The sequence below is a fragment of the Falco naumanni genome, chromosome 13 (genome assembly GCF_017639655.2).
Source record: "Falco naumanni isolate bFalNau1 chromosome 13, bFalNau1.pat, whole genome shotgun sequence".
Lineage (NCBI taxonomy): Eukaryota > Metazoa > Chordata > Aves > Falconiformes > Falconidae > Falco > Falco naumanni.
Genome location: NC_054066.1, coordinates 12905975 through 12927288, shown reverse-complemented (window position 1 = coordinate 12927288; position 21314 = coordinate 12905975). Strand labels below are relative to the sequence as shown.

The following is a 21314-nucleotide window of genomic DNA, read 5'->3' as shown; positions in this document are numbered from 1 at the left end:
AAATAAAGCATTCTAATGCTTTCAAATACATTTGCATAGCTTTTTCAGTCTTCTGGTAAATTTTACCTGTAAAAACTTAAGGCCAATGTTATAACTTGACCAATAATTTATGTATTGTAATGAATTATTTTAAAAAGTGAGTATCCTTTATTTTCAAAGTCACTGGCATAGACACTTTTGGTTTCTATTAAATTAGCATACAGGTTTCAAACTGATCCTAATACTTTTTTATTTTAAGAAGTGGAAGTTCAGGGTTAGTAGCAGTATTTTTTTTTTTCTTTGTTTACAGGCCAAAACCCATGTCCTTGATATAGAACAACGGCTGCAAGGTGTCATTAAGACTAGAAACAGGATAAAAGGACTACCCTTATCTATTGAAGGGCATGTTCATTACCTCATTCAAGAAGCAAGTGATGACAATCTGCTCTGCCAGATGTATATGGGCTGGGCTCCATATATGTGAAATCTGTTCACCTTGGAATATCATTCACAAGTGATGTAGCTATAATATTCTTGACAATGTATTAATCAGTGATAACTGGTTGCTTCTGTTAATTTCTGATAGTGAGCAGCAGAACAGTCTTATGATCAGTCCGAAATCTATGTAAAATTACACAAATATGCAAGTATACAAATATGCGGGTATGTTATACGTACACTTGCGGATCTGTGAGGTGTTACTGCTTAAGTTTTGTATACAAACAAAAGACAATACGTAACCACTGCTTAAAAATTAGACTGTGCAAGTCTCTGCAAGTTTCTTACTCTGACCATATGAAATTTTTTCATGTTGAAAGAATGCACTCTAACTTTATGAAGTACTGTATGTTTTCGAAAGATTTTTCTCATTCAGCTGATTTGTAGATTACAAAATCTGACAACATTAAAGTTTTATACTGATATCATGTGAAGTGGTTCTTACAACTTTTTCTAATTCCAGTTCAGAAGGGCTGTCTAAAGCAGTAGACATTTAATTTTTATTTTCTTTGACTTTCTTCCGTATGGTCTGGCTATGTCTAGAAAAGCATTTGGGATCTTAATCTTACCATGAAGAAAAGCTGATGAAGTGTTAGTGTTCTGAAACAGTTTCCTTAGCCCTTGCCTGCGGTGCCAAGAAACGCTCCTGAAGGAAATGACACAAAGCTGTGAGTCAGAAGACCCTGTCAGTGGAGCTGTGACACCAGTGCAGCAGGCAGGGTATAGTCTCTGTGACTTGAACATAGATTCAGGCTCCTGGGAGGTCCAGACAGGCTCCCTCTTCCCTCCCTTGTAAAAAGCACGGCTACACTGTTTTTCCATTCTAGTCAATTCCTATCTGAAATTGATTCCACTTAAGAAAAAGTGTTTTGAGTGGCCAGGAGTGGGCCTGACCTACACTGACTGACTGACACTGATGGTTGCTTCTCTGTACACCCAAGTTGTAGGGAACTGAGGAGGGAGATAAGGAAAAATTATACTCTTAGAGCAGGGTATAATTACAATTTTTATCCAGTACTTTTTCTGCTATTCTGAAAGACAAACCATGATATTAGATGTTCATCTCTGTGATGCTGTGTCATGAGACACAATTCAGCTGAGCTCCAGTGGCGTTGGAGAGTGAATTTAAACAACGGGTTTACAACTGGTTGCAGTGGTTTTGTTTCTTTGGGGAACTGGTGGGTCATCTAAAAGTGTTGGTAGTGCCTCATGAATGTGAAGATTTTTCTAGGTCTGATCTTTGCAACCTCCTGTGATCTTTTCTGTTGTGATGTGTGACTGCTGGGGTTATGCTACCCCTCACACGCTTTACCATGACTGTTACACCACCGAGCGAAGGGAACCTCGCAGGAACTGTTGCACCTGGTACCGCCAAGGCAGCTGCTGGCTGCTGTCACAGGCCCTGGCGCCGCCGCCCGCCGTGGGGGCCCCTGTGCGGGCCGCAGGGCCGACGCTTCCCGCGCTCCGCGCCGCTCTGCCCTGCCCGCCGCTCTCTATGGTCGGCGCGGGGCGCTCTGCACGGCGCTCTATGGCGCGGGCGGCCCGGCTGTCAGTACGGCGCGCCGGAAGGAGGGCGGAGCGCGGCCCGCGGTTGTTTGGGTCCGGCGGGGCTGTGAGGGCGGCGGGGAGCGGTGGCCATGGGGGTCCCTAAGTTCTACCGGTGGATTTCGGAGCGGTACCCCTGCCTCAGCCAGGTGCTGAAGGAGCATCAGGTAAGCTGGGAGCGGAGCGCTGCTGCCTGCCGAGGCCCCGGCCCCGCTCCGCGCCGGGACGGAGCAGGGAGGGTCCGGGCTGGCCCCTCGGCGGGGCGGGGGAGCGGGCCCGGGCGCGGCCCGGCTGGTGGAGCTGAGTCGGGGCCGGGGCTGGCTCGCTGAGGAACGTGTCGACGCGGGGCGAGCGGCGGTGCCTCCTCCGGCTGCCCCTCGGCGAGCCCCGCCGTTCGGAGCGACCGAAAGTCGCGGGATGGCGGTGTGCAGCCGCCGGGAAGTGGCCGAGGCTGCGGAGCCCCTGCGAGCCTGAGCGGCCGAGCCGAGGCTGCCGTTAGTGCGCGGCGGTGCCGGGCGGCCGCGGCCGGGCTCAGCGGCGCAGGTATGCCCGCTCCTCCTTACGTGCAGGCAGCGTTTTCAGAAGCCCCCGAGCCGAACCACGAGGGAAAGCGCCCAGCCCGAGCGTTTCCCTGCCGTGGTGGTGACCTGCCACTGGGCTTCCTCCTTTCGGTTTTGGTTGCCCGCCTGCCACTGGCCCTGCGCCCTCGGCGGCCCCTCGCCCCCCCCCGGGCAGCAGCGGTGGGGGCTTCCCCCTCACCGGGCTCGGGAAAGGTACAGCTGCTGGGGCCAGTGGCACGGTAATGGCGAGGGACAGGTTTTACAGCCCTGCTGCGTTTCCTTGTTGTCGTTTGCGTCGGACGGTTTGTATTAGTAGTAAACCGAGGAGTGTGTTAAAGCCTGGAAAAGGAAAGGCACAAATACTGCTTTAGCAGTCAGGCAAAACAGTCTTGTTTTCAGGGAAATTGCGTTTGGAACCTGATAAGTACAAGCTCTTAACTTTTCATTAACAACTATCGTTATGGATGTGGCTTTATAGTCTGAGAAAGGAAGTTCTTAGGCAAGTTGGGTGATGATTGAAGAAGACCTGTTTGAGTGTTAACACGTTTATCCTAAACAGATAACATTTGAAAAGATTAAATAGTTGTTTTATCAATGTATCTAAGGTGCCCTGCTCCAGTGATTCCAAACGTGGATGTTTGACCTACCTTTCTGGTTTCAGAGCAGTTTTGAAAACTTAGGTTTTTGCTTATGGTCTGTTGAATTTCAGTACGCTGTCTGATGTGGTCTGTGTAGCAAGGTGGCAGCAGCATATGCTGGCTTTTCAGCTCTTTTGTTAAAAGCCTGGGCAGCTCGCTGAAATTAGTGGTAGCTTTAGACTTCTGAAGAACTGCACCGCAGCAACAGAGGTGTGTCTGCTCTAACCCGGCGTGGGGGGATAGCGGCAGGGGGTAGTACCTGTGATGTGTGCGGGAGGAGGCAGATGGAATGTTTCAGAAAACCAGAAAACATAACCTTAAGTATGCTAACGTTACTCTGTAGTTAGTCTTTCAGAAAACTAGGTGATGTTGTTAGTTTACAAGGATACTCTGTATAGAAGAGGGAAATGTCTAGATTGTTATCTGTTATGTTAAGCCTTAGCAGTTGCATGTATTCTCATTCTTCCTTTCTTCTGCCAGACCTCTTGAATATACAGACTGACATGTACTAGCATTTGGATTAGGATTCTTGTTTGCTATTACAGAAAAAACTGCCCAGAACAAAAGGCAATTTCTATGTAAAACACATCATTATTTTGAATTTGTGTTATAGCTGTGTTTCTTGAAAGGCCATATGTTTTCCATATATAAGCTACTTCCATATAAAAGCGTTAGTTTTCGCGTCTTTGGAATGCTGCCTGTGCAATGCCTTGTTCTCTTCTTAACTAAAAGTGGTGCCTGTGTGGATGATGTGTTTGAGTATGTTGAGAGCAGTTTGGTTATTGAATTTAGCTGTACTGAAGATCATTATGCATAGTAGAAGACTAGTTATTGCAGGTGACTGGAGATGCTTCCCAATTCTGCCTCTTGTTTCTTCTCTTCATCATTCCTCTTTCTGAAACAGAGTTATGTTTTTCTTGCATCTGGATGATAAATACAATTCAAATAACATGCCTTTCAAAATTATGTAAAGATATGTCAGTAGCAATAGTACAGGAAATGATAAAAAGTTAGCAGAGCCTTTTTCCAGCTATAATGCTGGTAGGATTTTTATGAATGGTCATGTTGGCGGATTAAAGAATAGATATGTGGCTTTTGTGTATGTTTGGTGGGTTTTGGTAACAAAAAGCTAGATAATGGTCCCTTTGCTTCATACCTTTAACAGTGTGCTCTATATGTTGCTTGTGTACATTGGGGGGAGGTTTTTTTCTTTTAAAGGAAGTTGGAATGCTACAGATAAGGCTGTTAGAAGAACAGATAGCTAAACAAAACAACTACGTTTAGAAAGCATGGGAAATAAATTGATATTACTGGTAACTCTACTGCTTTTAGTGATAATTGCCACTCTCAACTCACAGGTGGCTCTTAGCACAGAGAAACAAGCAGCATGCAGTGGTCATGGTAGGAGCTGGTTAACAGGGGGAGAGCCCTAAAGCTTCTTCAGCTGGCTTTGCTCTTGAAGGGCTGTTGGAAACTGCATACTGTACTCAGTTTTGTAGATTTTGTTGTCTATAGTACAGCTATGCAGGACTGAATCAGTGAAATGTGTGGAGATATTAAAAAAATCCTGAAAAATGGGATTTTTATTTGCTTTTCCCTTATACAAATGTAGAAGATTGGCTGAGCCCAGGGGACGGAAGTCCTGAGGTACTGGAAACAGTCAGAAATAGGATAGGAATCTGTTCAGCTGACTTTCTTCACTAGGAAAATCATCATAATGGATTGCCAGTGCAGACAAACCTGTAACCAGTCAAGATATTCTTAGCCCATTGACGTGCAGTAAGTTCCAAGGAGGTCTTCCCACCTCAGCTTGTTTCCAGAGTTCATTATGCCCAGTCACACCTTGGGCAAGGATTGCGTTGCTTCAGCTGCCATCACTGAGTGGGTACTAACTGTGGCTTTTGTAGATTCCAGAATTTGACAACTTATATCTGGACATGAATGGCATTATACATCAGTGTTCACATCCAAATGATGATGATGTACACTTCAGAATCTCAGAAGATAAGATTTTTGCTGATATTTTTCACTATTTGGAAGTACTGTTTCGCATTATTAAACCAAGGAAGGTTTTCTTCATGGCAGTTGATGGAGTGGCTCCAAGAGCAAAAATGAATCAGCAGCGTGGGAGACGTTTTCGGTGAGAATATTTGTACTTGCTCTGTCTTTCGGATAGTAAACTCCTTAAAAAACCACGTTTCCTTAAATGTATGCCGTGAAAGTAAAATATATTATGAGTGTTCACGCCTTTGACAGTAGCTTTAATTTTTAGTTAAAGGAGGGTAAGTACCTGTAAAAGTTTAATACTTAAAATCAGGATTCCAAAAAGGAAAGTTTGCTTGCTACTTAAATTTTTCTCTGTGTATGCAGGACTTGGGGATGGGGGGAGCTTTTTTCCTGTGAAATTTGCTGTGAAATAGATCTGCAAGTGGAGCTCTTACAGATGTCTCTGATGGTTTCATAACCTGTGAGAGTCTTCGGTATTTGTGAATGCCAATTATAGATACACCTTTTTTGGTAACTATTGTAGAATTTTCTTTGACAGTCGCAGAAGAATTTAAGTTTCTAACGAAACTCTGGTTTCCATTTGATACCAGTTAGCAAGCTAGCTCAAATACAGAGCTGCAAGTAGATTTCACAGTGTTAAGAATTACATTAATGTTTTGGGAGATGTGGAAGCTTCTTTGAAGACTGCTGTGAGGAAAGAACGCCAGTAGTCAGGCAGTACAGGGATGGTGAGTGAAATGTGACAGAAACAAACTGGGGGAAAGGGACAAGAGAAGATGTTTTGAAGCTACTGAGGTTTTTTGGTGGGTTTTGGTTTATTTTGTTTGGGTTGGTTTTGCGGGGGGGGGGGGGTTTAAGGAAAAGAGGTTGAGAGGAGGAAGAGATTAAGAAAGGGAAAACTGGAATGGAATTGAGAGGAGGACAAAAATCTAAGACCTTGGTGGCTTCTCTTTCTCTGGTTCAAAGTGTTTATAAAATCCTTGGCCAAGAAAGGCTAGGATGATGTTTCTTTCTTTCTTACTAGTGCTAATTGTTTGTTCACCTCTCCTATCTCTGTGGTATTCCAAACTTGCGGCTTTGTTTAACTACCTTATCATTATTCTGAGGTGCATTTTCAGATGTTTAGATCCTGAATATTCCTGATGTTACAACATTAATTTGCTTTCATTGTGATCAGACATTGAATGATCATCTTGGTAATCTAAATATTAACTGTATCTGGGTTATGACATTATCATCATTACTGAGGGGCAGGGGGAAGCTATTTTTAAGCGTTCGAGTTGTATCACAAACAAGTTTCAAACTCTATTCAGGAGTTAAATTTCTCTTTCCCTCAACCCCTTTTTTTTTCTTCTTAAACACTTTCTAAAAAATCAATTTATTTGTATATTTTTCAGTAAAGCTTTACTTAGGATATTAACATTTGAATATGATGATTCTTTGTCTGCTCCCTCTCTAACTCTGTTTTCTTTTAGATCAGCAAAAGAGGCAGAGGACAAAATAAGAAAGGCATTAGAAAAGGGAGAAACTCTCCCTACAGAAGCCAGATTTGACTCCAACTGTATTACACCAGGTAAGACAATTTGTTAAGCATTAAATTTAAGTATTTAGATTTATGGTTTTGCATCTGTATTTTGGTACTATTTTCCTATTTTAAGGCTTTTTTTTTAAAAAAAAAAAAAAGGACAGAATTGATAAAGGCTCACACAAGTTGAGAACAGACGTCTTAATAACTTGTAGCAGGGTTGTAATATTGCTTCATTCTAAATAATTTTTAGATTGCTTTGGAAAAAATGAAACCTCTTAGGAAAAAAAACAACAGCTGTCCCCTTCATTTCTTGTAGAATTTTATTTATTGAGTTTTTTTCATTAATACTTTGGTATGTACATGGAATTTTGAATAACTAGAGAAAAGCTTTGTGTTTAACATGGATTTCTATTTCCAGGAACTGAATTCATGGCTAGATTGCATGAGCATCTTAAATATTTTGTAAATATGAAGATTTCCACAGACAAATCCTGGCAAGGAGTAACAGTCTACTTATCAGGCCATGAGGTAATTTTATTTATTAATAATTTATTTTAAATAAATTTCTATTTTATAGAAAAGTACTTACTGATTAATTTGGGATGTTTTCGTTTGTCTGCAGACTCCAGGGGAAGGTGAGCATAAAATTATGGAGTTTATCAGATCAGAGAAAGCAAAGCCCCATCACGATCCAAACACAAGACACTGTCTCTATGGCTTAGATGCTGACTTGGTATGTGCAATTAAAATAATACAAACAACAGAAGTTTATAAAGTGTGTATGTCTTTGATGTCTTCCTAAGCACATAGCGTTCTAAAATGTTGTTAAGCAAGCACATAGTTTTGCATTACTGCAAGCTTTTGAATTTGTAATGAAACAGAAAAGCAAAATTTCTTGATACTGCTCGAATCTTTAGTAACGGTTTAAAAAAGATAATGAAGTAAGACCTTTCTAATATCTCTTTGTAATAGATTATGCTGGGATTAACAAGTCATGAGGCACACTTTGCGCTCTTAAGAGAAGAAGTCAGATTTGGTGGTAAAAAATCTCAAAGGTGAACTGATTTAACTTTACTCTTATTTTATATATGATGAAATAAAATCCAAAAGATACTGGGTGACCGAAACAGGTTTTTTTATTGATTGCATACTGAATTAATAGTCTTAGTTTCTTTGAGTGTTAGAAAATCCATTAAATTCAAGAAATCAACTTGTTAAATTGTGCATATGAATTAGTTTATAGGAGAAAATGTATGCTGTCAGGACAGCTTATAAAAAAAACCCAATCCGTAGAGCACTGGTGTGGTGTTCTTTCTTCGTATTATGAATGGAGCAGCCCAGGCTATACTGTCATTGTCTCCATAGTTGTTTTATGCAGATACTGACTTGAAAAAATGTATTTATTTCTCTGATGTTTTGTGGATATAAGTAAATTTACTAAGATAATTACTAAAATAAACTCTCTTAAAGTGACTGACTGGATGCTCCTATTCTGTATTTGCCCATTTGAAGGAGCTAACTTGTGGGCTGTAATCAGTTAGGACAAGATAATTTGTTCAGAACTGTGTAGGTACGTGGAGCTATTCTGAAGTAATAGACAAATTAATTTTATAACTGTTACTGTGGCTAGGTTCCTTCTGTGAAGGACCTTAAGCATGTATTTGGTGGATAAAGGGAGAAGGTGGAAGAGATAGAAATAGACTTTTCTGATACAAAAAGGGTTTTTGATAATACAGTGATAAGTCATATAAATGTTTAGATAAGTGCATCATTTTTTGCTAATAAACAACTTTTTGTTGCCAAGGACAATGTGATAAACATCAGAAATAAGTGTTATTTTCACGGTCTTCCACAGTCAACTTCATTAATGCTCATTCTATTAATAGTGTTGGTATGTGACATTGCAATGTTTATAAGAGACTAAGGAAAAGAAAAATGTCAGCTTTCCCTTTTTAAAAGTAAAATAATATAAAAGTGTGATGACTTTTTGAGGAGCTAATTAAATATAGTATGAAATCAAAAGGCAAGGTGTCATTATTTACTCCCCCCCCCCCAGCATTGTTCTGTATTTGGTTCCTGTTATGATTTCTGGATAATGCTGCTTATTACAGGAATTTACTTTTGGAAGCTACAGGAATTGCCTTCTGTCAATATTGTCACTTTATGAGTACTTACAGTTGCAAATTTGAAGATTCTAAAAATGCGTCCAAATTAATAACTGTCAGCAATTTCTTGACGAAGAGATGATTTGTTTTACCAGGATTTTCAAGTCCAGTGCAATGAAGAATAAGGGGCAAAATGTCTCTAGAGTCTTAGAGCATAATCTGGATTTGCCAAAGTTTTTTAATATCAATACGAAAATTACATTTAGAAAGTGACAGAATTGGGTCTGAAGTTCTGTGCAGCCCAATGTAGCTCAGAGTTCGTCTTAGTAGTCTTCATATAAGCTTGTGTATCACACACATCTACCTCAGAGGATTTTTGCCAGAATCTACTGTGTATTTGTGAATACACAGGTGTTTATGCTGGTTTGTCATTGGAGGTCGTCCCAGCTAGCTATGGTATGCACAAGGTGAAATAGTCCTTTATGAAGAATTTAAAATATATCAGTCTTTAGCTCATTAATCTTTCAGTGTAGGTATTAACTGATTTTGGCCGAATGTTGGCTTAGGTATTAAGTAATTTTAGTGAGGAAAGGAAAAGAAGGCGTAATATATGTTGACTAATCTATGCCATAAGCAAACAGTAGGTTTGTCTTTTTTGGTGTGCTGTGCTGAAGCCACTAGATAATGCATATGGAGCATATTTTCAATTTGAGCATATTCTTTTTTTTTACATGAAGCATTTCAAATGACTGCAAATGTAACCCAGCCCATTTAGACATGAATCTGTGTACTCTCTGTGTACCCAGACTAGTTCTAAAATACCTTAAAATGTGTTGGATTTGGTGCAGCATTAGGTTAAGTGGTCCCTTTTTTTGGACAATGGGATAATTACTTAGGAAATAGTTAATGCAACATGGAACTCCACAAAGATGCCCTGCTTTCTCTAAGTTAGCTGTTTTCCATATGACGCAGAAACATCAGAAGACTACTGCAAAACTTTATAGACTCGAACCAGATGAATCCTAAAATAGATTCAAAGACATGTTTGTATGCTATTTTGCTATTTCTTCTGCAAAGATACAATCCTAGTAAGATTATTTGGGTTTAGGTAACCTTCAAATTATTAAATATTCATGTTAAAAGTGTTTTTATAAATAATTAACTTATTGTTTTGAATAATTTATAGAGCATGTGCACCAGAGGAAACAACGTTTCATTTACTGCACTTGTCATTGATGAGAGAATATATTGATTATGAATTTTCACCAGTAAAAGTAAGTTCTAATGGATCTGTGATTTAAAAAATGTGTGAAGTCTGTTTATGCAAACATGATAATAAAAATTATACTCCTGTGTTTTTTTCTTCCCACCTCCAGGATAAGATTTCCTTTGAATATGATATTGAAAGGATAATAGATGATTGGATCTTAATGGGTTTCCTTGTAGGAAATGATTTTATTCCTCATCTACCTCATTTACACATTAATCATGATGCACTGCCGCTACTTTATAGAACATACATGGCTGTCTTGCCGGAACTGGGAGGTAAGAACACTAAGTTCAGTTGTGGAAATTAGGAACGTTAACATTCCTGTGTTAATATTTATTGACCCTTTTAGCCATGTTAGAATGTTTGGCATTTATTACACTTTCTTCAGACAGCTAGCAAGATTACATTCTGTTACCTGTGGGGCATTTAGATTGAAATTTTAAAATGGTTAAATTGTTAATTTGGAAAACATACTTTATTTTCCCAATAGGTTACATTAATGAAAATGGGCATCTGAATTTAAAACGCTTTGAGAAATATCTCGCAAGATTGTCAGATGTAAGTACCTTCAAAATTGTACTGTATAGAATGATACAGTTTTTTGAATATAACCTCAGTATAGTGCCCTAAAATAAACCATGCTTTAGTTTTAATGGACTGTTAAATAGCTGTGTTTTACAAGTGGTTCAATCAGCTGTTTTATTACTTAACTGATGAATTTAGATCAGTTGTTGTCTGATCTTATCATAACATAAAAGAGTGAAATGTTTGACCTGAGCTTTAGCCAGCATCTTTTAGTACTTAAGTCAAATGAGGACTGCTCAGTAGAATCATGGTCCTCGATTCTCATGGAATAATGAGCAGCAGTACTGGGGAAAGTGTGCTGCAGGCAGCAATATTCTTCACTTCCCCTGCTGGTCAGTTTCTTGTGGGGTAAGTTATGTCTGAAGATCTTGGAGAGCAATATTTTTTTCAGGTTTTTCATGAAGATCACTAGTTAAGTGGAACGAAGCATTAGCATCTCTCAGAGGCAGGCATCAGCATCCTTTGTGAGCTAACTGGCATGCAGGAGGCAGTTCTGTCAAGTGCCACTGCAGTAATCCATCCTAGACATGAGAAAAGGTATAGGCCATATAGAAATTGAAAGGTCTGTCTTCTGCTGAACTTGGAATGAGGAAGTTAATCTGCTTCAGCCTTGTCTTCTGTTACTTGGGTAGAACTATGAAAGTAATGTGTGTGTGATACCAGACTATATTCTGTATACATCTGTTATTTCTAGAGTTGATAGTGAAGTGTGGAAACTTACTGAAAGAAAACAAATTATGGCATGGGTATATGTTATGCATTGCTAAGAAAAAAGATTTTTTAACTTTAGTTGATGAGTTTATTTGTAGCTCTAGGACAAAATGTTTATGTATGAATAACTCTAGATGTAATCTAACGCACATACAAAAAGACATTGTTAATTTAGCACTGTAAATTTGGCATCCCTCAGATATTTCTAAACTTTAATCTTTCTGCACAGTTTGATCGTGAACACTTCAGTGAAGTCTTTGTAGACCTAAAATGGTTTGAAAGTAAAGTAGGCAATAAATACCTCAACGAGGCAGCTGGTATTGCAGCAGAGGAAGCCAGAAAAAATAAACAAAAGAAACAAAAGGTTAGTATTCTACATGCACAATTTTGGAAATGAGAATGTTACTTTTTGCAAATCAATAATCTCATTTTAGACAAATTAAATGACATAAACCTCTGTGGTGAGATTTTCTGAGATCAGGGAAGATAGTAAAATGTAACTGCCTGTATTGTATTGCGTTGGTGGTTGAGTGGTGAAATGGCTAAGTCAAGGTCAGGTTTTCATGATTTTTGGAATCTTGTAAATCCGTAACTCAATGTCAACTTATCTGTTGGTCAACAGCAGCAAAACTTACTTCTGGGAGAGTTAGGGTCAAGCTGGCTATGCTTTACTTCCAGTGCATAGCCTGCTGGAAACTTTCTGTATTTCAGGTACTCTGGTAGATGATTCATGTATGTCTTTGTATTGGCCAACTATTTGACAATGAACAGATAAACAGTAATTTCATTGGTGTGAGCTATCTTAGATTGGTTATTAAACTTGCAGTTCTCTACATATAACTAATTAATAAGGAACAGCACCTTTCTCTGTATCCTGATGCTGCCCCACTGTCATGTTCCCTACCACCACCTCCACTTCAATATATGCCTTCCGCAGAGCATAGAGTAGCAGCAAGAAATTCCTTCACGTTTAACCTGTCACTGTAGATCGTTACTCTGTTCCTTAGTACAGTTTGTGGTTTGTAAGAGCAAGATACTAGCTCTTCCTTTAATAAGATATGCTCTATTTGTGGTTGTTCTCTTATTTGCCGCAGAAGTTTGGAGCAGCTGTGTAGCATTAGGTAGCCATCGTGAGCGATCCTGTGAATGGCAGCAACAGTCAGGAGCTTGTGTATCTCACCTACAGGGGAAGAGAGCTGACTTAGTGGTTCTCCTTATTGAAAGCTACTCAGTGCTGTACGCAGAAGACTGTGTAGTGTGAGAATGAAGTGCGTGTTTGGCTTGTTTGACTCAAAACCGCAATTTCTCGTATCTTTACTTTCCCACAAAAATAATTTGAACTCTTAAGAATTTACTGATGAATAATCTGACAGTGTACTGGTGCTGTAGCACAATGCATGATGTAGGTAAAAATGCTTATGTGTGTACTGCACAGTTTTGGAAATAGTTGTGTTTTGGAAAACAAATATTCAGGGTTTTTTTAAAGGTAGCTAAGGTTTTATTTGAGACTGCTCCCTTGTTTGATCTGTCCTTTTGTCTGATAAAATCATTTTCCCTAGGCAATTACAAGAGAAGGAAGTATAGCGGGGTTTATACTAAAAAATAATAATATTTGTACATCTTGATTATAGCATTTTGAGTTGTAGATTATATGGTTGTGAATGAGGTATGTGCATATTAACCTTAATTTTTACTTTATCTCAAATATTCACTTAATAGGGTCAGGAAAATTCTATATGTTTGGCTGTTTTAGAAAAAAACGAAGGTGAAGTGACTCCCAAAAGTAAGTGCAAATAACTTTTCTGTATACATATAACAAAAAAACTTGTTAATTTGTGTATAGATTTGGAGGATCTGTAAGAATTCTGTGTCAGAGATGAGTTATCTAAATTAAAGAGTTACTTAGTCAGCTATCAGGAAATGGAACTGCACATCACTGGCTTATGGTTAGAGGGAACGGGGCTAAAGCTTTTGCAGTGCTCCTTACCGGACTAGTATTTCCATGATGAATTAAAGGAATGCCTGAGCAAATCTTCAATAACATTAGGTTTTTGATAATTGTGTGCCTACGTATTTTGTTGTATAGGTGGGGACAAATGAACAGATTTTTACATGGCTTTGGGGTTTCAGGTTGTGTTGATTATGTTTTTCAAATAATTCCACTTGTAGGAAATGTCTTCTGCTCATGTTTTGAAATTGAATGGAAAAAAATATATCAATATTACTCTATGATATAGGATAATGTTGCTGAAAAAAGACTAAATTTTGAAATGTAATGCTTTCTTAAATTATTTTCTAATGGTTTATATTCTCTTCTCTGCTCTTGTAATTGGGCTACAAAATGCATTGCCTATCTTTAAAGGAGAAAAAAGGTTCCAGACTCTCTCAGGGTAAAGATTCTGTTTGAGTGTTTCATGTTACTTTCAGCACAGTGAAGGTATGAGCACCTATAACTGTGAATTGAGGAACAAAGTTAAGGCATTATGTCAAAACTGAATGTCCTCAAACCTTATTGCAGTAGAGAAGTGAATGTTAATCCTTTTATTTATCTTTTTTCATGACTTGTCTTCAGCTGTGTTGGAAGATGAACCAGAAGATGATGATCTGTTTGAAACTGAGTTTAGGCAATACAAAAGAACGTACTACATGACTAAAATGGGTGTAGAAGTAGTTTCTGAGTAAGTGTATGCTTTTTTCTTTCTTTTTTTCTTTTGTTAATTTTCTTTTTAAACACCAAAGACAAGTCATTGCTGATTTTGAATACAAGGCAGAATATTCATCCACTGTAGCAGAGAACGCATGGCAGTGTCCTGCAGTGGTGATGCTTTTGACTAATGCAAGAAGAGCTGCAAGTCAAGTTTTCTGTAACAAGTATTTGCTGACCAGAAAGAAAATACCCATTAGTATTAAATGAATCTAGAAAACCATGGTCTTACTAGCTTCCCAAAATGCTCTGTCTTCATCCCTATGTACAAGGGGCTAAGTAGTTTTTATATACCCGTGGAAATGAGAAAAACTAGTAAGTATATTTCCGTTTTCTTTTAAGTGACTTCTTGGCTGATCAAGCTGAATGTTACGTCCAGGCAATACAATGGATTTTGCATTATTATTACCATGGAGTTCAATCATGGAGCTGGTAAGAAAAATTGTCAAATGAGAAATTGCTTAAAGATTGAGTGATATTTCATCTTGTATGCTGGGAACATTTAATGTAGTTCTCTTTGTTTCTGACATGTGAACACTGCTGTGCTATAATCGGGTAACTTAAGAAGTTTTTTTCCTGCAGGTATTATCCTTATCATTATGCACCTTATCTGTCAGATATTCGCAACATCAGCGAACTCAAAATCAAATTTGAACTGGGAAAACCATTCATGCCATTTGAACAGCTTCTTGCTGTACTTCCAGCAGCTAGCAAAGATCTGCTACCTAAATGCTACCAGGTAGGATTTAGAATTAAATTGCGTTTATCTATAGCTTACTTCGAAATAAAGCAGACAGCTAGTAACTCCTTCTTTGATACTTTTGCATGTCCACTTAATTATAGTCTGCCTCTACATTTTAGGCGCATGGTTAAATACTTCTTATTAGTCTTAGTACATTGTAAAGTTAGTAATAAATAAAAAATTCTGCATTGCTAAGCAACTGCAGACTAGGATAGTTAAATGATAAATGTTGAATTCCTCTTCAGGCTTGAATTGGTTTTAATACCAGCCTTCCTCTATCTCTTTCTAAAATTAGTGCTAAATTTTCTCTGATACTGTTTAATTCATCTATTGTATTTTTCTAGCATTTGATGATTAGTCAAGACTCTCCTATTATAGAATATTATCCACCGGATTTTAAAACTGACCTGAATGGAAAACAGCAAGAATGGGAAGCTGTAGTATTAATCCCGTTTATTGATGAGGTAAATTCTTTCAACATGTGCTGTCTATAAAAACTATATAACAAATCTGCTAATCTTCTTAATCAGCAGTTAGGCATGCAATTAAATGGAAGTTTAAATTAAACTTGATAAGACCACAAAAAATGTAGATATTTGCTGTCTGGAGAGTAAGAGGCTCTTATTTTTAAGACAGAAGTCTTAAATAAGGGATGTGGACTTTTTGTTGTTTGTTCATGTTTTTAATCAGCTATTCAAATCAGATTCTTTGAGAAGAAAATTCTATTCTTTTATATGCATAAAAATACAGAATGTCTGTGAGTAAGCTAAAAGAAATACTTGGAAAAAAACCCTGTCTTTTTACAGAAAATCTCTTTGTATGAACACCAGTAATGGATAGAAAACTAAGTACATATCAAACAGTAAAACATAAACCAAGAGGAATAAAATAGTAACATTTTCCTTTTGCATATGGGATAACAGTATTATATACGTTGTTGCAATATCTTTTATCAGATTAAGTTTGAGCACATCAAAGAGTGGATGAAAACAAGAGTGCAGATTAGATGTTATGATACATACAGGTGGTGGTGTGTGCCTGTCAATTGTTTCCATAGCTTGCAGTGAGAGTTGACAGGACTTAGTCTTCTACAAAAGACAAGAGTTGCTACTCGAATGACCCATAAAGTTTTGAAGCCTTTTCAATAGTTATTTTGCAGAATTTTATGATAACATCTAAAATATTTTTTGTATTTCTTTATATGTTAAATGTAAAAGGCAAAATATGACTAGCCTTTGGGAACATATTTGCAAAAATATAATCTTTATTCTCCAGAACAATTCCATTGTAATTGTCCTATTTTTGTCAGAGAGCTGCAACATGAGGAAGGGTGAGGCTGCAATTAGAAAAGTTAAAACATTAACCAGAAAAATGCAGGTATCCACTTTCCCGGTGTAGATATCTCCATGCTAATTTTTGTTGCCGGTTTCACATACACTAATTTCTCTAAAATTTAGAAACGACTGCTGCAGGCCATGGAATCCTGTAATAAGTGCCTAAAAGAAGAGGAGAAACGAAGAAATACTCACAGTGCTTGCTTGATGTACTGGTATGACAAAGATGCAGAGTTCCAGTACATGTCACCATGGCCAGAGAAATTCCCCGCAATAGAAAGATGTCATACAAGGTACCACAGGCATAACTGTTTTAGAGTAGACTAAAAGTAGTCGGAATACTTCTATTAGCATTTTAATCAAAGCTTGTATATGCCAATAAGTTGAAGTAGATTTTACCTGCTGTGGATGGCACGGTAGAAGTATTTGTCCCTTTTCTTCAAATGTTACTTTTCAGGACAGATGGAACTAATGTTAAGTGGCATGAACGCTGTATAGAATTACTAAACTTTGTGTGACATGGAGGATGAAAGACTGGTACAGATATCTGATAATAGTGATGATCTATCAGCACACTAATTCCAGACTTTCTGTAAAAAAAATGCAGGCATTTGGATCCAGTGCAGAGAGTTGCACACAAATGGGTTTTTCACTCTCCTCTCACTGAAAGTAGCCAGCTTTTAACACAGACTGAGGTTTCAAGATTAAATGGAAACATAACCTTAATAGTAGCCAAAGCAACACAGAGGAGGAATGCCTGTTCCAGGATTGCCCTCACTGAAGAATGAATAGTTGTGGAATGAATGATACTTTATGGAACCATTGCTAGTTTAGAATTTGGCAATAACAGTGAATTAAAATAGGGAGATTGGGACATACCGTGGTTTGAAGTTTTGTCTTTTTCTTAATTAGTAGTCTCTTTGCAGCAATAGCATGGGGTTTTCATAGTCCTTTGTATAGATTCCAAGCAGCTTAAATAAATTGCCACCTTACAGGAAAGTCAGAGGCTTTGTCAATTAATGCATGTTTGAATGAGTAATGAGTTTCTAGAGCTGAAGGTCAACCTGTATGAGCAACTGTTGTGCAACTTGTTTTTTAGACATAAAACAATACCTTTGGATGCTTGGCATGTAGAAATAACCCACAATAAGATAACTAAAATCAACAAGAGTGCATTATATTTTTGTGGATTTCCTACTTTAAAGCACATTAAACATAAGGTAAAAGATATCTTTCTTCTGACATTTTCAATTGTATTTAATAGATAACTATGTAAGAGTTCAAGTGAGTTTTACGTGCTGTTTTCTTTACCCAGTTTTACCTTAGAAAAAGTGGTGTACAGGTGTTTCAGCAAAGCAGCCATGGAGAGAACATGATGTTGGAAATCATAGCTGATGAGAACTCAAACGAACAGGTAAACATTCAGCTCCTAACAAAAAAACACCAACAAAACAGCAGCAAAAAACAGAGGAAAAAACCTTGTCATAAAAAGACTGAATTCATTATACAGTCAGATTTTAAATGTTCATTATTTGTATCTTCTTAATAGTGTATTATAGGAGACAAACATTTCTAGAGTAGTACTGAAAAAGTTTTTCAAAATTTTTGACACCCAAGTATATCTTAAAAAAGAATCATTAAATATATTGAATAGTTAATTTAAAATAATATATTTAGATATTTTAAAACTTTAACTAGTAATGCTTGATTTCAAAATGAGGTTAATGTGTAAGTTGTTAAAATTTGATGAAAAGAAAGGAAGGTGAAATACAGCTGTATGCTCAAGGCTGTAGAATTTGTTGTTGGAGTAAGAAATCTAGACTTCTTACCTTCCAGCTCAAATTTGAGACCATTAAGTGGAAGTATTCCCAGTATATATTTTGAAAACATCCAAATCCCTTAACGGAACACATCTGTGATATTTGTTCACACTGAAAGCTTTTGTTGGGGTCAGTAGTAAAAAGTAAAAGTTTGTTAGGATTAAAATGCTAAATTTCTGTGGGGAAAAGTCTAGAATTTTGGAAATCTGCTGGAAGGTTTAAATTTGTACTGATTTCAGAATATTAAATATTGTCTCCTTAGCAGAGTTTCTGGCATTTCTCTGTAGTAGCAATCAGATGTTCTTGGGTAAGGAGTTGGTGAGACTCACTCCGGACTAATTAATAGTTGGAAAAAGTATAAATGGGAGGAAGCAGAGTCTCCAGACCAGAGCCCCTTGTCTCTTGTGTAGCTGAGTATAAAGACACTTTTTTAATCTGTCCCTTTTCATTAACAAAGCAAACTTAAAACCTTCCACTTAAATGAGACTGTTTGTTAGAGGAATTAGAGGAAGGAGTTATGTAGAGACATTAAGAATAATTTTTTTTTTTTCTAAATCCTTTAAAAGGCCACTCTTTCATAATCAAAAATATCAGGTAGCAAAACACAAATCCAGAAAAAGAAAAAAGTTTCAGATTTAAATAAATAAAACCAGGAAATGAGAAAGGAGGAAAACAAGACAGGATTTTCTTGTTTCTCCATTGCCAATCAGAGATTGTAATAGGTATCAAAATACAATCTAATAAGCTAAAATGAGCTTTTTATTCTGCAAGAAAACCTCTTCTTCAACTGGAGTATTTTTTATTGCAAAACCAGTTTGAAAATACTTTAAAAATATCCTCTAATATGTTAAAGAATTAGTAACTTCTGGTTTTTTTTCAGATAGTAGAAAATGTTGCCAGTTTGATACTTGGAAAGCGTGTTTTTGTTAACTGGCCACACCTTGAAGAAGCCAGAGTTGTTGCTGTGTCAGATGGAGAAACTAAGTAAGAGATATTTCATAGACAGTTGTTTGTTGTCTGTAGTGTTTCATTAATATTAAATTCCTTAGGCTGTACAGAAGTTTTGGTTTTAGTGTAATACTTGCTAACAGCAGATTAGTCCACATATATCAAAGGCTGCTTGGTGGAAGAACTCTTTCTTAACGTTCTTCTGAGGTTTGGTTATCTCTGTAGAAATCTACTCCTTCAATATTTTGCTATAGATGTAGAAGTCTGGGAGAGCTCTTTCTCAACTTTGAGGGAAAAATGCATGCGCAGAAATCCACACCAAATAATGTAAAAGAGAACATTTCTAAACACTCTTCCTATCAGCACATCCGCTGGTATTTTTAATAAAAAATAAGCTGCGTGGCCTGTTGTGGAAGGGGTACATAAAATGATGCTGCAAGTTTTCCATGTCCTTAGCAAGTAATTTCTGACTATTTCAAGTTTTGTTCACAATTGGTTATGTCTAGATTAATCTTATTTGGTTAAATTCATACCTGTCGTAATATTCTCAAGGTTTTATTTGGAAGAACCACATGGCACACAGAGGCTTTACACGGGAAATGCAGTGCCTCCAACTAAAGTGGCATATGTTGGAGATAAGGAGCAAAGCATGTGGTTAAAAGAAGTTCAAGGCATTTCAGAGCAGTGAGTAATTTTGAAAATTAAGGTGTTAACTTTGCATGTTATAACTTAGCTATGTTTTGTTGCGTTATTACAAACCTAAATAGTAGAGAATAGCTGCTGAATACTTGATAAATATTAATGAATGCTGGAATTCAAAAAAACAACATAAAAGAACTTATGTTGAAATTTCAGAATATATGAAGTTAGTCTCTAGGTATTTAAAGTTAGATGCTGTTACAAAAGAATTCTCAAATGAATGAGTTTTGTTATTTACTTTCCCACTTGATTTTCGGTTCTGGTCTTAAATATTCAGTTGCAGGAAGTATATAGAATGGAGTCATACAGTATCGAGTTACAACTGCGATAGCTTAGCTTTCTTAAATGTGAATACATCTTTTGCTCTTCTAGAGTGTGGGTGCCCATGGAACACAACTGAGTTAGAGTAGCCTGCCATTTTATTATATGTCGTTTGAGTTAACTGCCTTCATTATTCCTAACCCTTCCCACTGTAAAGGTAAAATGTGTTTAAATCAACTCACTTCGCTATATAATGATGACTGTGCAACAATGGATAAGCAATTGGTCAATCCATTTATTCTGGGTATTTTTTATAAAACAGGAAGCATGCTGTTAGAATCCTTTTGTTAAGAGTATTGTTTATTTATTTTGATTCATATCAAGAAATTCATTCCAGCCTCTCGGTTCAGTTTAGTTTATTGTAATCCAACTAAATGTTCTGCTTTGTATTCAGCTACCAGAGAAGAAAAGGAATAATTATCCATGAAACATCAATAGTAGTGTATGCTCAGTTACTCACTGGTAATAGATATCAGCTACGCCAAAATGGAGAAGTTTATTTGGAGAAGCAGTGGTCAAAACAAGTTCTTCCTTTTGTTTACCAAACAGTTGTCAAGGTAAATACACAAGTTCAGTATCTTCTTGCACATAGCTCCTTACTCTGTTGGTGTGGAGGGGTGCACAGAAGAAAGGGTGTATGCTCCTTTAAAACAACAGAATGAACAAAAATAAACATCTTAAATTCATGCAATTTATTGTATGAAAAACATGACATGCTTAGGTAAGTATTTTGTCACAAAATTTGGAACCCTGTTGCACAGTTTGGAGATCTTACTGAAAAAATGGCTTTTGTCATGTTTTTACTGATGATGTTTTGCCTAAGGTACAGTAGTGATGCTCTGTGAGGTAGTATAGTTGCTTGTGCAACAGCATTTGTAATCTAGCATTAACTTTTTTGCCTTTGAATTATTTCAGACTCAGTGTTTAGAATAAGTGTCTATTTATATGAACTTTTAAATTACTCTACTGGAACTGAATGATACTTAATGTTATCAAACTTGTCTTTTTCATATAGGATATCAAAGCCTTTGACTCTCGTTTTTCAAACATCAGAACTTTGGATGACTTATTTCCTCCTGGAAGCGCAGCCTTTATGCTGGGATCTCCGTATTACGGCTGCATGGGAGAAGTTAGTTCAAATAATTCCCCTCCCCCCCCCCCCCAGTTTTCTTTATTTGCAAGCCTAAATAATCTAAGATGTTGTGTGGCAGTAGTGGTCATTTGCTAGCTAAAATTTAAAATTGAAGATTCCCTGATGGTTTAGTCAGAGGAGGAGGGGATTCTTCTGCTTCCCCTATCCCTGTTGCTGGAATAACAGGA

The 21314-nt window shown here is 37.4% G+C and overlaps 2 protein-coding genes across 4 annotated transcripts in view; both read left to right on the top strand.

The window, feature by feature from the left end:
- The window catches only part of ATR (ATR serine/threonine kinase), a 42655-nt gene extending 41753 nt beyond the window's left edge, over nucleotides 1-902 (top strand). For both annotated transcript variants that reach the window (XM_040612847.1, XM_040612848.1), the window contains one exon: nucleotides 290-902. In XM_040612847.1, coding sequence (XP_040468781.1) covers nucleotides 290-463 — 174 coding nt within the window. In that variant the 3' untranslated portion in view covers nucleotides 464-902. The remainder of the gene's footprint in view (nucleotides 1-289) is intronic.
- Nucleotides 903-2044: 1142 nt separating this feature from the next.
- XRN1 (5'-3' exoribonuclease 1) overlaps nucleotides 2045-21314 on the top strand; it is a 40567-nt gene continuing 21297 nt past the window's right edge. For both annotated transcript variants that reach the window (XM_040613887.1, XM_040613886.1), the window contains exons 1-22: nucleotides 2045-2189; nucleotides 5128-5360; nucleotides 6703-6800; nucleotides 7174-7283; nucleotides 7378-7488; nucleotides 7728-7810; nucleotides 10047-10134; nucleotides 10237-10405; nucleotides 10621-10688; nucleotides 11656-11790; nucleotides 13146-13209; nucleotides 13999-14104; nucleotides 14473-14562; nucleotides 14713-14869; nucleotides 15217-15336; nucleotides 16330-16499; nucleotides 17306-17426; nucleotides 17522-17620; nucleotides 18907-19010; nucleotides 19527-19658; nucleotides 20389-20551; nucleotides 21010-21123. In XM_040613887.1, coding sequence (XP_040469821.1) covers nucleotides 2115-2189; nucleotides 5128-5360; nucleotides 6703-6800; nucleotides 7174-7283; nucleotides 7378-7488; nucleotides 7728-7810; nucleotides 10047-10134; nucleotides 10237-10405; nucleotides 10621-10688; nucleotides 11656-11790; nucleotides 13146-13209; nucleotides 13999-14104; nucleotides 14473-14562; nucleotides 14713-14869; nucleotides 15217-15336; nucleotides 16330-16499; nucleotides 17306-17426; nucleotides 17522-17620; nucleotides 18907-19010; nucleotides 19527-19658; nucleotides 20389-20551; nucleotides 21010-21123 — 2610 coding nt within the window. In that variant the 5' untranslated portion in view covers nucleotides 2045-2114. The remainder of the gene's footprint in view (nucleotides 2190-5127; nucleotides 5361-6702; nucleotides 6801-7173; nucleotides 7284-7377; nucleotides 7489-7727; nucleotides 7811-10046; nucleotides 10135-10236; nucleotides 10406-10620; nucleotides 10689-11655; nucleotides 11791-13145; nucleotides 13210-13998; nucleotides 14105-14472; nucleotides 14563-14712; nucleotides 14870-15216; nucleotides 15337-16329; nucleotides 16500-17305; nucleotides 17427-17521; nucleotides 17621-18906; nucleotides 19011-19526; nucleotides 19659-20388; nucleotides 20552-21009; nucleotides 21124-21314) is intronic.